The sequence below is a fragment of the Asterias amurensis genome, chromosome 7 (assembly GCF_032118995.1).
Source record: "Asterias amurensis chromosome 7, ASM3211899v1".
NCBI classification, from domain to species: Eukaryota; Metazoa; Echinodermata; class Asteroidea; order Forcipulatida; family Asteriidae; genus Asterias; species Asterias amurensis.
In genome coordinates this window covers 3,439,402-3,453,558 of record NC_092654.1, presented here as the reverse complement: position 1 = coordinate 3,453,558, position 14,157 = coordinate 3,439,402, and the positions used below count along the sequence as shown (strand labels likewise).

The following is a 14,157-nucleotide window of genomic DNA, read 5'->3' as shown; positions in this document are numbered from 1 at the left end:
TTGACTTGGTTCGTATGTTTTTGGTACTTCTATTTCTTTATGTGTGTTTTAGACGGTTTATTTTGGAAGGTTCCCAATGGAAATAAGTCTAATTTATTGGTGTTTTGGGGCTGTCATTGGATAATTTTTATGGTGTATTTCTATCTTGTGTTCTATTTTGGTTTATATTACTTCATAGTCTCTTCTCCTGTTGTGTATGTAGTTTTGGCATGTTCTTGCTGTATTAATTAATCAATAATAATCAATCATTTATATAGCGTTCTTACACAGAAAAGGTATCACAACACTTTACAACAATAGTATACAAGCAATTAGCCCTGGCGGCCTTACACTTTCGTTTTGTACTACAGTGACGTCCTAGACATCAGGGTACATTTCTGGGGCGGAAAATTTTCACAGCTTCATAACTCAAATCTTACCTGCAAGAAAGCACCAATTTCAACAGATTCACATTCCATGGCAGCATATGTTTTTCTGCGGTGGGTTTTGATCGTAAGTTATTCTTCACAAATCCGTCAATTTCATGAAATAATGCAGCTCCCAACGTTAAGGAATTCCCATTTTTGTTCGTAACTCTCACAGTCTGCCATGTGTACGCAAGACGCACGACGCGCAAATTTTGAATTGTGTTGCGGTCAAGATACGGTGACCAAGAATTCATGCGTCTAAGCTTGCATGATGCGTCTTGCACGCGAATGTATACGTGTACGGTACGCACGACAACAGACAACACTGTGAGAAAACGATCGAAACGGGAATTCTTTAACGTTGGAAGCTTCATTATTTCACGAAAATGACGGATTTGTGAGGAATATATGAGGACCAAAACCCACCGCAGAAGAATATATATGCCGCCATGGAATGTGAATTTGTTGAAATTAGTGGCTTGTTGCAGGTAAGATTTAAGTTATGAAGCTGTGAAATTTGTCCACCCCAGAAATGGGCCTCAATAGTTAGGACTCTGTTCCTGTGTACAGAGAAAGAGTCCTACATAAAGCTAACAAGCACTCAACAATTAACAATACAAAGGAAGGGGAGTGAAACAGCCTCAAGATGCAAGAGAATAATGACATATAAAACACACTTGTTGCACAACTTTGTGCGCTTTCAGATGCATAATAAAAGGCTTCAGTTGAAGCCTTTTATTATTTGTGTGAGAAAATTACCTTTATTTTCAAAATCTACCTTACTTCAGAGGGAGCCGTTTCTCACAGTGTCATACTATCAACAGCTGTCCATTGCTTGTTACCAAGTAGGTTTTTGTGCTGACAATTATTAGCAGTTTACATAAAACTTTAACGGTATAATGATGAGGATAGTAGAAAACATCCCTTGAAATATTTTTGTCTGAAATATCATAGTTGATGAAAAATATATTAAACTAATTTCCCATTTGGAGTTTATCGCTCAATGAGTGTTCTATTCATTTTTTGTCTTTTAATTGTTTTCATGCAAAACCTGTAATCAGTTTGCTCACTATTTTCTTGTGACCCAGTTGGCAGATCGATCTCAAACTTCTACAGGTTTGTCAGTGTATGTCTATGGTGGATTACATAAAGTGCTTACACTGCCATCAACTGTTTTGTTAGCAAAAACAAATTCTGTCATAATCCTTTTAACTACCAGAGCTTTATTTTTTGGGTTCAGGTCTACTGGTTAGACGGGAACCTGGAGAAGGTTTTCCAAGCAAGCAAATTACCAGGCAGTGACAAGGAACCAGACGTGTTTCATTCCAACTTGGAGGAACTGCGAGATATCGCCATATTTGACGCCAGGAACCAATTAAGCTCAAGTATGTTAAAGCGCTAGGAACCAATTAAGCTCAAGTATGTTAAAGCGCTAGGAACCAATAAAGCTCAAGTATGTTAAAGCGCTAGGAACCAATTAAGCTCAAGTATGTTAAAGCGCTAGGAACCAATTAAGCTCAAGTATGTTAAAGCGCTAGGAACCAATTAAGCTCAAGTATGTTAAAGCGCTAGGAACCAATTAAGCTCAAGTATGTTAAAGCGCTAGGAACCAATTAAGCTCAAGTATGTTAAAGCGCTAGGAACCAATTAAGCTCAAGTATGTTAAAGCGCTAGGAACCAATTAAGCTCAAGTATGTTAAAGCGCTAGGAACCAATTAAGCTCAAGTATGTTAAAGCGCTAGGAACCAATTAAGCTCAAGTATGTTAAAGCGCTAGGAACCAATTAAGCTCAAGTATGTTAAGGAGAATGGACGAGAAAGTGTAGATATGGGTTAAAATATACGAACCAAAGGCGATTACATTGTAGTAACGAATCTACACTTTAGAGTCTATTCTCTATTCCCCAAATCGTTGTACTTTGTCAAATGATGTTTGGTCTCATGACTAACTATTTTGCAAAATGTGTAAGCACGTTATGTGCTTGCAACACTATCGAGTACAATGTTTTGTTTATTATTAAGTTTTTACTAAAGTAAGTTTATATTTTTGGAATTTGAAATATAACATGTTTTCAGCTGAGTTATTCACATGTTATTTTTGGAAAGACAGTCAAGTTCAAGTTGAACTATCATTTTAGTTTGTACAGTCAACTGTTGATTTGTAAAGAATGTTTGGATGTTTTTTTAAAGTACCTTTTTGCTTGCTCATACATTTAGGCCTACAATACATACTTTATAAAGCCATGCTTGAACAAAAACAGTAACAAGTGATCTCTGCTGAAAGTCATTTAAAATGTGTTTAATAAATGAGGATATTGAGTTCACGTGAAAGTAAACAGATTTTAATCCTAAAAACCAATAAATTTAGAATACCGTTCTCTCAAAACACGTCACTAAAATAATTAATATTTATTATATTATATTATGTGGAAGCGCTTTGAAACGCCCTTTCAGGTGTGGAGTGTCGTGGCTGAGCGGTTAAAGGAACACGTTGCCTTGGATCGGTCGAGTTGGTCTTTGAAAAGCGTTTGTAACCGTTTGTTATAAAATTGATATGTTTAGAAAGATGTTGTAAAAGTAGGATACAATGATCTACACAAATATGCCTCAAAATTGCGTGGTTTTCGTTTTACCTCGTCGACTAACACGGTCGGCCATTTATGGGAGTCAAAAAGTTGACTCCCATAAATGGCCGACCGTGTTAATTCGCGACGTAAAATGAAAACCGTGCAATTTTGAGTGATGCTTGTGTGGATCATTATATTCTACTTTTAAAACATCTTTCCAACCATATGCATTTCATAACAAATGGTTTCAAACGCTTTTTTATAGACCAACTCGTCCGATCCAAGGCAACGTGTTCCTTTGAGAGCACCGAATTCAAACTCTGGTGTTTCTGATCAGCAGAGTGTGGGTTCGAATACCTAGCCATGACACTTGTGTCCTTAAGCAAGACACATAACCATTGCTTCGTCTTACGGATGGGACGTAAAGCCGTTGGTCCCATGTGTTGTGTAAACGCATGTAAAAGAACCCAGTTCACTTCTTTGAAAAGAGAAGGGGTTCGCCCTGGTGTCCTGGCTGGATTGGCAGCATATTGCGCCACAGCACCTTGTAAACCATTACATGGTGCTAAGGATTAGGTCTTATATCTCAAAAATTTGCCCCACTCCTTGCAGTAGTAATACCTGGCGCTTTGTATCCTTTGGCAAAAGGCGCGTTATAAATACGGTTATTATTATTATAAAGCGCTATATAAAAACCGACTATTGTTGTTGTTATTATTATTTATGCTTTGTTTTGACTACTGTTGTACTGTTCAGATGACAATGCTTGTGGAGTTAACAATGGAGGCTGTGAGCAACTCTGCCTTGCCATGCCGGCCGATGCACATGTAGCTGGTGATCGTGTTTGTCGCTGTTACGTTGGAGTCCTGGCTTCAGATGGCTTCACATGCCAGAGTAAGTCTGAAACGGCGACTTTGGCTACAGCTACGGCTAGATCATGCGCATCTGCCTATTCTTCAATATTGTCAGACACGCTGATCTATATCCCTAGCTGTTGCCGAAGTCGCTGTTTCGGTCACGGCCAAATTGTAATTTTGACAAATTCAGTTTATTCAAAAGTTTGCTTCAAGTATGTACTGATACATAACACTAATAATAATAACTAGTTTGTATCGCATTTTACAATAACCGTATCAGTGCGCTTTACATTATTGCCCTAGTCATTGGGCCAATACCATTTCTTTAATCTTTCTCAGCTCCCTGGGGAGTGTACAGCCCGAGCTGCCATGCGCTCAGAGGGCTTTTTCTAACACAATATTTACTGTTACCCTCACAGGTACCCATTTATACCCCTGGGTGAAGAGAAGCAATTATAGTAAAGTATCTTGCTCAAGGATGCAAGTGCCAAGACTGGGATACGAACCCACACTCCGGTGACTTAACCACCAGACATTGAGTTCGACGGTCTTAACCGCTCGGCCACCACTAAAACGGTCCAACCTACTTGATGAAATATTGTAATGGAAGCTTTCTATCATCATGATCTTCAAGTTTAATGTCAATCTGTGGACGGTGTGTTTTAGTGTCTTACAACAATAAACCCTTTAAAAACACTGGACACTATTGGTAATTGTCAAAGACCAGTCTTCTCACTTGGTGTATCTCAACATACAGTATGCATACAAAAAAAAACTGTGAAAATTTGAACTCAATTGGTCGTTGAAGTTGCGAGATAAAAATGGAAGAAAAAGCACCCTGGTCACACGAAATTGTGAGCTTTCAGATGCTTGATTTCAGATGCTTTCAAAATCTAAATCTGAGGTCTCAAAATCAAATTCGTGGAAAATTACTTCTTTTTCGAAAACTAAGTTACTTCAGAGGGAGCCGTTTCTTACAATGTTTTATCAACAGCTCTCCTTTGCTTGTTACCAAGTAAGTTTGTATGCTCAAAATTATTTTGAGTAATTACCAAGGGTGTCCACTGCCTTTAAAGATCTTGAAAGTTGTATGAAACACGTACCAATGATACATGCATCCTGATACGTATGAAACTTTCACAAATTCTTCTGTTTTATATCTCTTTCCTTTAGATGCCACCAGTTTCCTGATTGTTTCCTTTTATAGAACTCTGGTCGGTGTGAACTTTGACCCCAGGAACCATAATTCTCCAATCAATCCGATAGACCTGGAGCTTAATATGAGATGTTTCGCAGTACATGATGTCTCACAACGCATCTACTTTGTGACGGTCTACTCTGTCCGCAAACTGATGTCCGTCCCTTTGCATGGCGGACAAGCCATAGAAATTAAGGATTTCAGCGGTATTTTTAGTAAGCAAACATTAATTAAATTAATTATATGCATGGTGTGCAGTGACACAAACAAATAAATGAAATTGTATAACACCCGTCTCAGACAAGCAGGCCGGGGTTGCGACGAACTAAACAGATTAGGAGCGACTCCAGGTTAATCAGATAGGCGAACTGAGACAAAAATTATTTTCTTGACTTGTTTTACTCTTTCTCAAAAACTACAGCACCTCAGTAAGTAAAATTTTAAGGGAAGCTTTCTATCTTCAAATTACCATGTTACATAAATACAATTTGTGACTCGTGTCCTGCTCAAAGTTGCTTAGCAGAAAAACAAATTTTAAGAAATATTTCTGCTTAAAGGTCCTGGACACTAATGGTAATTCTCAAAGACCAGTCTTCTCACTTAGTGTATCTCCACATATGCATAAAATAACAAACCTGTGAAAATTTGAGCTCAATTGGTCGTCAAAGTTGCGAGATAATAATGAAAGAAAAAACACCATTTCACACGAAGTTGTGTGCTTTCAGATGCTTGATTTCGAGACCTCAAGTTTTAAATCTGAGGTCTTGAAATCAAATTCGCGGAACAATACTTCTTTCTCAAAAACTACATCACTTCAGAGGGAGCCGTTTATCACAATGTTTTATACTATCAACCTCTCCCCGTTACTTGTTACAAAGTAAGGTTTTCTGCTAATAATTATTTTGAGTAATTACCAATAGTGTCCAGTGCCTTTAAGCAGCTCTATGAAGTTTGGCCCTTGGTAGTTGTATCTAAAAACGGCCTAATTTTATCTTGATTGAAGACTACAAAGTTTGGAGTTTGTACCCGCAGGTAATTATGTGAGAGTAATGCAGATAGACTGGCTGCACGATCGACTGTACTTGGTGCATAGGCTCCATATCTCTGCAATTGACTTGGATGGTAACAACCTGGTGCTTGTTACCACTGCAACTGGATGGAGGGTGTATGATTTTTGCTTGGACCCTTGCAGAGGGTAAGCACGTTTTGTAAAGATTTGTAAAGATTTGTAAAGGTTTGTTCCATTTAACTCTGCACCATTATGGTACAGTCCATGTCATCCCCGACACACAGAACGTATACACGCAAAAGTTGAAACATTTTCCAAAAGAAAGTAAATACATTACTGATTCTTTTCATATACATTGTGTAGGTTTTGCCAGTTAAACCCACAAAAGAGTACATGAAATCACCGTTTAAGAATAGTATGCTTTCATAGTTACGAACTTTGTGAAACATCAACTGCTGTTTTGAAGCTGTAAACGAACATTCCATTCAAAGTTCTGAAGCAACAAAATTGTTAGAATGCAGTTTGGTCAGGACTGAGGATGTAGATTTTGCCAAATCCGTTTTGTATTAAGCAATCGGCCGTCGGGTGTTGTTATCGAAAGAGCCCTCATGTGCTGCTGAATCTGGTACTTTTTACGAATTTCTCCATACAAAATTAACCAAACTGGCCTACAAACCCTTAAAACAACGAGGCAAATGTTTTCTGAAAGTGAATTAAGTGAGAGGATGTAGGGGTATAGCTGGCATACAAACCCTCAAAATAACTAGGCAAATGTTTTCTGAAAGTGAATTAAGTGAGAGAATGTAGGAGTAGTTATTAAAGACCAATAAAATTACCGTTTCTATTATTTTAGTTTGTATAGGGTTCCACAGATAATTATGATAACATATAAAACTGGATGTTTTATTAGGGGACTTCGTCAAGCGGGGCGCGCGCCCCAACGGATGTTGACCAGAAAGTTTACATGAGGCCGACGCTCTGTTACTCCCAAAAGCGGTGGTAAAAACAGTAGATTATCTGTTGCACAGCAAGTTCCGAAAACTCGCTTTATTTGGTGCTCAGACAACTTTGTATGCGTCGTTGGACGTAAGCTCAATAAATCACGATGAATGGGGCCTTAGATTCTAAAATCGTGTACACGTCATTGGAAACAAAGCAAAAATCATTCAACAGTTATAGCAACCAATCATTAAATATATTTATTTTCAGTACAATTTTGCAGAAATTGACTTTGTCGTTAAAGTCCATACCAACTGGCGCATTTTTTAAAATCTGCTGTTTACCAGAACTTCTTCCTTTTCAGCCAGATAAACTCCGCTGCTATTAGTGGCTGTGACTATGAGTTTGTTTTAAAAGAGGGTACCACTTTCATGCAAGCCTTTTTAGTCGGATTTCTCCTTCGCTATTAGCAGCGGTGATAATTTATTCTTGAGGGGGAGACCAGACTTAGACCACTCAAATCCGTGGCTATCGGTGACTATGGATTTGTTGCTAAGGGAACCAAATACCACTGCTGATTCCTAATTCAGCGTGTTACACATTGTCCGATTGGCCCATCTCCATATAAATTAACCAAACTGGACGTACAGACTCTCAAAATAACAAGGCAAACGTTTCACAAAGTTCGTAACTATAATGAAAGCAGTTTGGGCGGGACTCGGGATGTACATTTTGCCAAGTGTAACTGAACTATACCAAATGTGCTCAACACAATAAAATAAGTGTGTCATTGGAGCAGTGTACGTGCTATATTTTTAGTCGACTAAGCATTATTACCCTTACTGTCATCTTAGCTGGGAAATACTCAGTGCAGTGGATAAAATTGACACAATGACAAAAGCCGATTGAATTAAAACTATGCGTAAAAGATGCGAAACATAATCCACATTACGGATAATGCGTTGGCCCGCTCGATCAACACTAAAATATTACGAAATACCCTACATATCATGCCAAGTATCCATCATTGCCAAGTATACCCATCCCCAATATTAAAGTCACCTGGAAATATATATTTTTTTTTCTTTCAAACATAAGAGTATATGCTTACGAACAATAAAACAATTTTTTTAGTAATTGTTTGTCACGATTTATATGTTTAAAAAACATATAAAGTTGTTTGGGGGGCTGACTCCGCCTACCCCTTTTGTGACGTCAATCGAGGCATACTTTGCCTGCAATGCGTATAGTAAACACACGTGCAAAGTACATGTACGTCCAAGGTCATGAGTTGGTACGTTTCAAAAAGTGTTTTTCTGCATTCAGCAGCAATACACCTGGTTGGCATTGCCGGAAAAAACCCCAAAAATCTTGTTTTGAAACGTACAAACTCACGACTTGGTCCGTACATGTACTTAGCAATTGTGTTTACTCTACGCATTACAGGCAAAGTCTGCCTCGATTGACGTCACGAACAGCGCCCTCTCGGGTTGGGGTCTACTCTTAAATTTGTAAATAACATAAGAACTGATTTTTTAAAACCTTAGTTAACTGTTTATTCACATTCCACTCATCAAAACACATATATTAGTGACAAAAGCTTTATTTTGAAAAAATACCACTTCCAGATGACTTTAAAGCTCAGTTCCAGAAACAAACACCAATTCCTTTAGTTGGAGAACGCAAGAGAAGAGGAGGGGAGGCGACGCGTCGCGACGTTTCACAACTAAGTTGTGCACGCTCAACAATAACAAATTTCCATACCGATTATAAATACAATTTCTAATTCAATCCTACGAAATGATTATTACCTGTAAGAATACCTCCCTTGCCCCCACATTACCTTTTACAACATTTGTATACTAGAATCCTCCTCATCTAGCGCGCGGCATCCCGCTAGTTATTATTATTATTAGACGAACAGTTGTTGTTACTATTATTGTTATTATTATTTTGCTAATTCTTGCTGTCAATACTTCAGAATGATGTATTGGGTAAGCCACAGTGGTATCTTTCGATCCTCAATGGGCGGTAAACAACAGGAGAAGATCATTGACGTTCAAGGTAGGAGCAGTCTGAAACTGACTGTTGACACCATCGACCAGAAACTGTACTGGATAGATGGGTGAGTTGAAACTATTAACTAAGGGAATAAAAGAGTGGCAACTAGTTCTTAAACGGTCATTCATAAATACCTCGAGACAGTTTTGCTATTCCTATTGGTTAAGAGCGCGTCACGTTGGGGTGTTTAAACAGTTGAGAATAACCAGCTGGAGCCGTTTATAACCTGTTGTATTTGGTTACCTTTAGATGCATACTGTGCACACCAATGCATATCCAAAAACTGTCTCAGTCATAAAAATGCAACACACGTATAGAGCTCAAGGACTTCGGAAAATGGTTTTCAGAGTTTCTTACTTTATTACACTTTTATTACATTTATGAATGGGAATAAAAGAGTAGTGACTCGTTCTTAAACTACCTTTTAAAACCTTGCTGGGTCGTGGCCGTGCGATAAAGGACAGAGCCTCCAGAAAAACACACCAGAATAAACATCGTAAAACTTGTATAACTTAACACTTTTAGAGGTGAAACAGACACCTCGGGTTCACGTTGGTGCTAAGAGAAGAGAGGAAGATAACATGGAGGCCAGACCGCGGGGCAGTTTAGATAGGACAAGAGTGGGCGCTATTTAGTGTATGTAAAACTCTTAGCAAAAACTCCCATTGACAAGGATCTGTTTGAGTTTGAGAAAAATCAAAATCTATCCAATAGACCATTATTATGCACAATGTGCAGCGCGCATACACGCGCGTCTGCTGTCCGCCATTTTGTGTGTCAAAATATACCACCATAAACTGACCATCATAAAAACTTTTACTACAGGATAAAGCTCATGCGCTCGGATCTTGATGGCAATAACCAAGACACATTGATTGAGAATGCGGATTTTTCAACGAGATTAAGATCTATGGTGATCCACGGGAATTATCTCTATTTTACGAGTTACTACACCGTGAGTAAAGTGGAGAAAGACACTGGGGCTGACCAGACTGTTATACATCAACACATGGATAATATGCTAGATGTCTTGCGAGTCTACAACGGAGAGCGTCCTGTTTGTAAGTATTGCAACTAAAGTATAATTTATCTACAGCACAGGTTATACTGCTGGGGGCCTTTCTCAAACCTGAGCTTTGGCTCCGGCTTTTATAGGCTTCAGCTCAGGGCGCTGCATCAGCAGCTCGGCCTTTAAAGATACTGGACACTATTGGTAATTGTCAAAGACCAGTCTTCTCACTTGGTGTATCTCAAGTTCTCAACATATGCATATGATAACCAACCTGTGAAAATTTCAGCTCAATTGGTCGTCGGAGTTGCGAGATAACTATGAAAGAAAAAACACCCTGGTCGCACGAAGTTATGTGCTTTCAGATGCTTGATTTCGAGACCTCAAATTCTAAACTTGAGGTCTCGAAATCAAATTCGTGGAAATAACTTCTTTCTCGAAAACTACGTCACTGAAGAGGGAGCTGTTTCTCACAATGTTTTATACTATCAACCCCTCCCCATTACTCGTCACCAAGTAAGGTTTCTTGCTAATAATTATTTTGAGTACTTACCAATAGTGTCCACTGCCTTTAACCGGCATTTTGAAGCAGCGCGTATTGCACGAACATGAAGCCTAAGCTGGAGCCCAAGGTTTGAGAAAGGCCCCTAATTGGGGATTAGATCAAAGACAAATTATTAATAATATTAATAATGGGTTTTTTATATAGCACTTTTTACACTCGAAGGGCATCCCAAAGCGCTTCCAATATTAGTACCCCTGGTCTCTGGGCCATTTAATTCATTCCTTAAACCATCTCGGCTCCGTGGGAAGTCAATGCAGCCTGTGCTGCCAAATATGTAATTCTACTGCCGACAGCGATTTGAATAATTATGTACTAAACCATTGGTTAGTAATGATAGTTAAAAAAATAATAATGTAGCGCCTAAAGTTAAATCAATCACAAGAACCATTTTCGCCCTCACAGGCAACCATTTATATCTAGGTGGAGAGAAGCAACTATAGTAAAAGTGTCTTGCTCAGGGACAAAGGTGTCACGACTGGGATTCAAACCCACGTTCTGCTGAACAGAAACAGCAGAGCTTGAGTTTGATGCTCTTATCCGCTCGGCCACAATAACACATTGACTAGAGCGAGATTTGAACCAACGATTCTGTTTGGTTGATGGGTTTGAGTCTCGGATTTGAATCGGAACGGACTCAACAGTGTGAACTGTCAAGCGGGTTGCCATGTGTGCACATGTCTTTAATCCCATGCGTGCACCAACTACATGTTCACATTTTATAAAGCAATGTTACAATGTGTACTTTGTACGTATTACAACAGCAACCTCTGGGTTAGCGTTTGTTTGTTTGTTTGCTTGTTTGGTTTATTTCCATTTGCCCAACTTGAAACATACACAAAATAAGAACAGTTTATTGGGGAGGTAGTGCTTTCTGCTCTACCGACCAGGCTTCGGACTGATGATACCCAAGCCTACATTTGTATGGACTGTAAAAGGGGTGACCCTGATTCAGCCCTAGGAGTAGGGGGCAACGGCCTCTGGAAACAAATAATTGTAGCCTACACCTCGAAGTGGCCTTCAGGCCTTGTGTGTCTGGCGACTTGCATACAAAAATAAAATAAAAATGTTATAATAGTAAAGGAAAATGTACTTTTGTAAGGTACAAATGGAGGTAACGTCCAGAGGAGCTATAACCCTCCTGTAGTGGAGTACCCAGACTGCTAAAGGTTCAAAAACAAATGAACAAAAAAAAAATTAAAAAAAATACTATCCCAAGATCAACTAATAAGACAAAAAAGGTGAACAAAATAAGAACAAAAATTTAATATTAATGCCCTGCTGATTTTGAGCATGAGCGACAAGAGATGTTAGTGCCAAGAAGATGTTAGTGTTATTTTTTATCTAAATTAAACTCTTTACATGGGTAAGGTAAAGCTTCCGAGAAATGCTTAGAAATTCAAGTCTCAGGCTGGCGCTATACCAACTGAGCTTTCTACGGTTGTGATCCCCCTTTTGCTTAATATTAACTTAATATCAAAGTTTTATACATAGCGCATGTATCTACCATCAAGGTACTGAAAGGCGCTTAGAATATACATTTAGATTTTTGAAGTTATAAAAAGATTATAAAAGGTTATTGAAATTGATGATTTTTGAGACCCAATTATGTAGCACCTTTTAAGGGTTTACAAGGTGCTACCGTGCATACAGCAGCCATAGCCAGGAATACCCATTCTCTTTTCTATAAGTGCACTAGGTAAGCAAAGCCTTGGTCCAAAATGGACTAAATTTTCTAGTTCACCCTTTCCAGCCTACATGCCAGTGCACAATTTTGTTTTTAATAAGTGTTTTACACTAGTTTATCCCTTATTTTTTGTTTTGTATTATTATTTGTTTCCTTTTTGAGGTGTTTGGTTGATTGTTTGTTTGGAGTTTCCTCCGGTTTGGGCAGATTAAAAAACTCAAAAAGAATAAAGTAATTTTTTTTAAAGAGTTTTTTAGTCTTAGTTCTAATGTCCAAAAACATTACCTACATTCTTACTTGTTTTTTTTCATAATATAATTCTTATTCTTATTCTTTATTTGGCCATTAAACAATTACAAATGCAAGCAGACAGTATGTCAAATAGATAATATAATAGGTACATATACACAAGTAAATACAGAGCAAGACAAACAGTAAGGGCACAGGAAATTACAAAATTGGATAACTTATATTTTTCTCAAAGTACAAACATACATGTATATTACACAAATACTCTCATCATGCACAGAACAATAAAATTCTTTTGTGCATTGTTTCAATCTCATTTTTTTAGGCAAGTGGAGATGTGGGCAAGGGTTCTGAGAGAGGGGGGGGGGGTGGGGCTCCTGTTCCGTTCCCCTGCACTCCTTTTCAACTGAAGCATAATGGAAGTGCTATTATAAACAAAGACAAAAAGTAGGGAGTTTAAGGATTTTTGTTGTTGATGAAACTGGCATGATATTCTTCCTGCTGTAGTCTGATTTCCAATTTGTTTTGACTACTGAAAAAAAACCCAGTAAAATAGCATGAACTAATATAAAAACATACAATTTTGTTAACAAGTCTGCCAATCCCAATTGTTTTTAAAATTTCTTCTTCTTCTTCTTATTATTTATTTTTTATTTTTTTTGGGTGGTGGGGGTGGATGGTGAAGTACAAACTGAAGCATAATGGAAGTGTAGAAAAACCAATACAATTATGATTAAATAGCTTTAAAAATACAAAACCACACAATTTTATTCAAAAGTCTGCCAATCCCAAGCATGCCAAGAGATTTGATTTATTATTTATTTATTTTGTTATATGTGGGGGGGGGGCGATGAAAAGTACAAATTCAAGCCTAATGGAAGTGCTATTTTAAACAAAACAAAAACGACTGGGAGTTTTAGGAATATTGATGTTGATGATACTGGCATGATATTCTGCGGCCTACTTTAGTCTGATTTCAGATTTTTTTTTATTTTACCCTAGACAAATTCAGTAAAACTATGATAATTAAATAGCTTGAAAAAATATAAAACCATGCACCATTAAATACAAGTAGATCAGCTCTTGTACTCAAATATTATTTTCCAATTTTTTTTCCAAGGGCCTTATATATCATGGAGGTAGAAATAGTCATGCCAGAAGATAAAGTATATGGAGCTCAAAGTTCTCTGTGGCAGGCTCCAGTGAGTCCACACCCCCATCACCATAAATGGATCAACCCTGATGATTAGCATAACAAAGATGAGGGGGGATGGCTTTCACCTGATGCCAAATAAAAGATGCCCCAGCACTATTGATAATCAAATCCATCTATACTATTAACTATTAACAAAGTTAGATACGCCTTCACTTTAAATAACAATATTGACTTCGAGTGTGTGATGACAGAGTGTGTGCCTGGTACATACAGCACCAGTCATTCTCCTTCTACACGGAGTAAGGGGACCACTGGATGTAAACCTAGCTATGCTGTTATTACCAACACTATATAGAGACACCAGTGTATACGGACACTCTTTACTGGGTCACCGCATTATGTAAACCAGCTTTATTGTTAATGTGTACTGTGTCTGTGCTCAGGAGGGCGTCTTGCA

At 38.1% G+C, this 14,157-nt stretch overlaps 1 protein-coding gene across 1 annotated transcript in view; it reads left to right on the top strand.

Moving 5' to 3' along the window:
* LOC139940103 (low-density lipoprotein receptor-related protein 2-like) overlaps positions 1–14,157 on the top strand; it is a 145,395-nt gene that overhangs the window by 68,633 nt on the left and 62,605 nt on the right. Inside the window, exons 46-51 of the mRNA XM_071936350.1 lie at positions 1,648–1,792; positions 3,730–3,867; positions 5,004–5,243; positions 6,061–6,223; positions 8,958–9,101; positions 9,863–10,098. Of these exons, the coding sequence (XP_071792451.1) occupies positions 1,648–1,792; positions 3,730–3,867; positions 5,004–5,243; positions 6,061–6,223; positions 8,958–9,101; positions 9,863–10,098 (1,066 nt within the window). The remainder of the gene's footprint in view (positions 1–1,647; positions 1,793–3,729; positions 3,868–5,003; positions 5,244–6,060; positions 6,224–8,957; positions 9,102–9,862; positions 10,099–14,157) is intronic.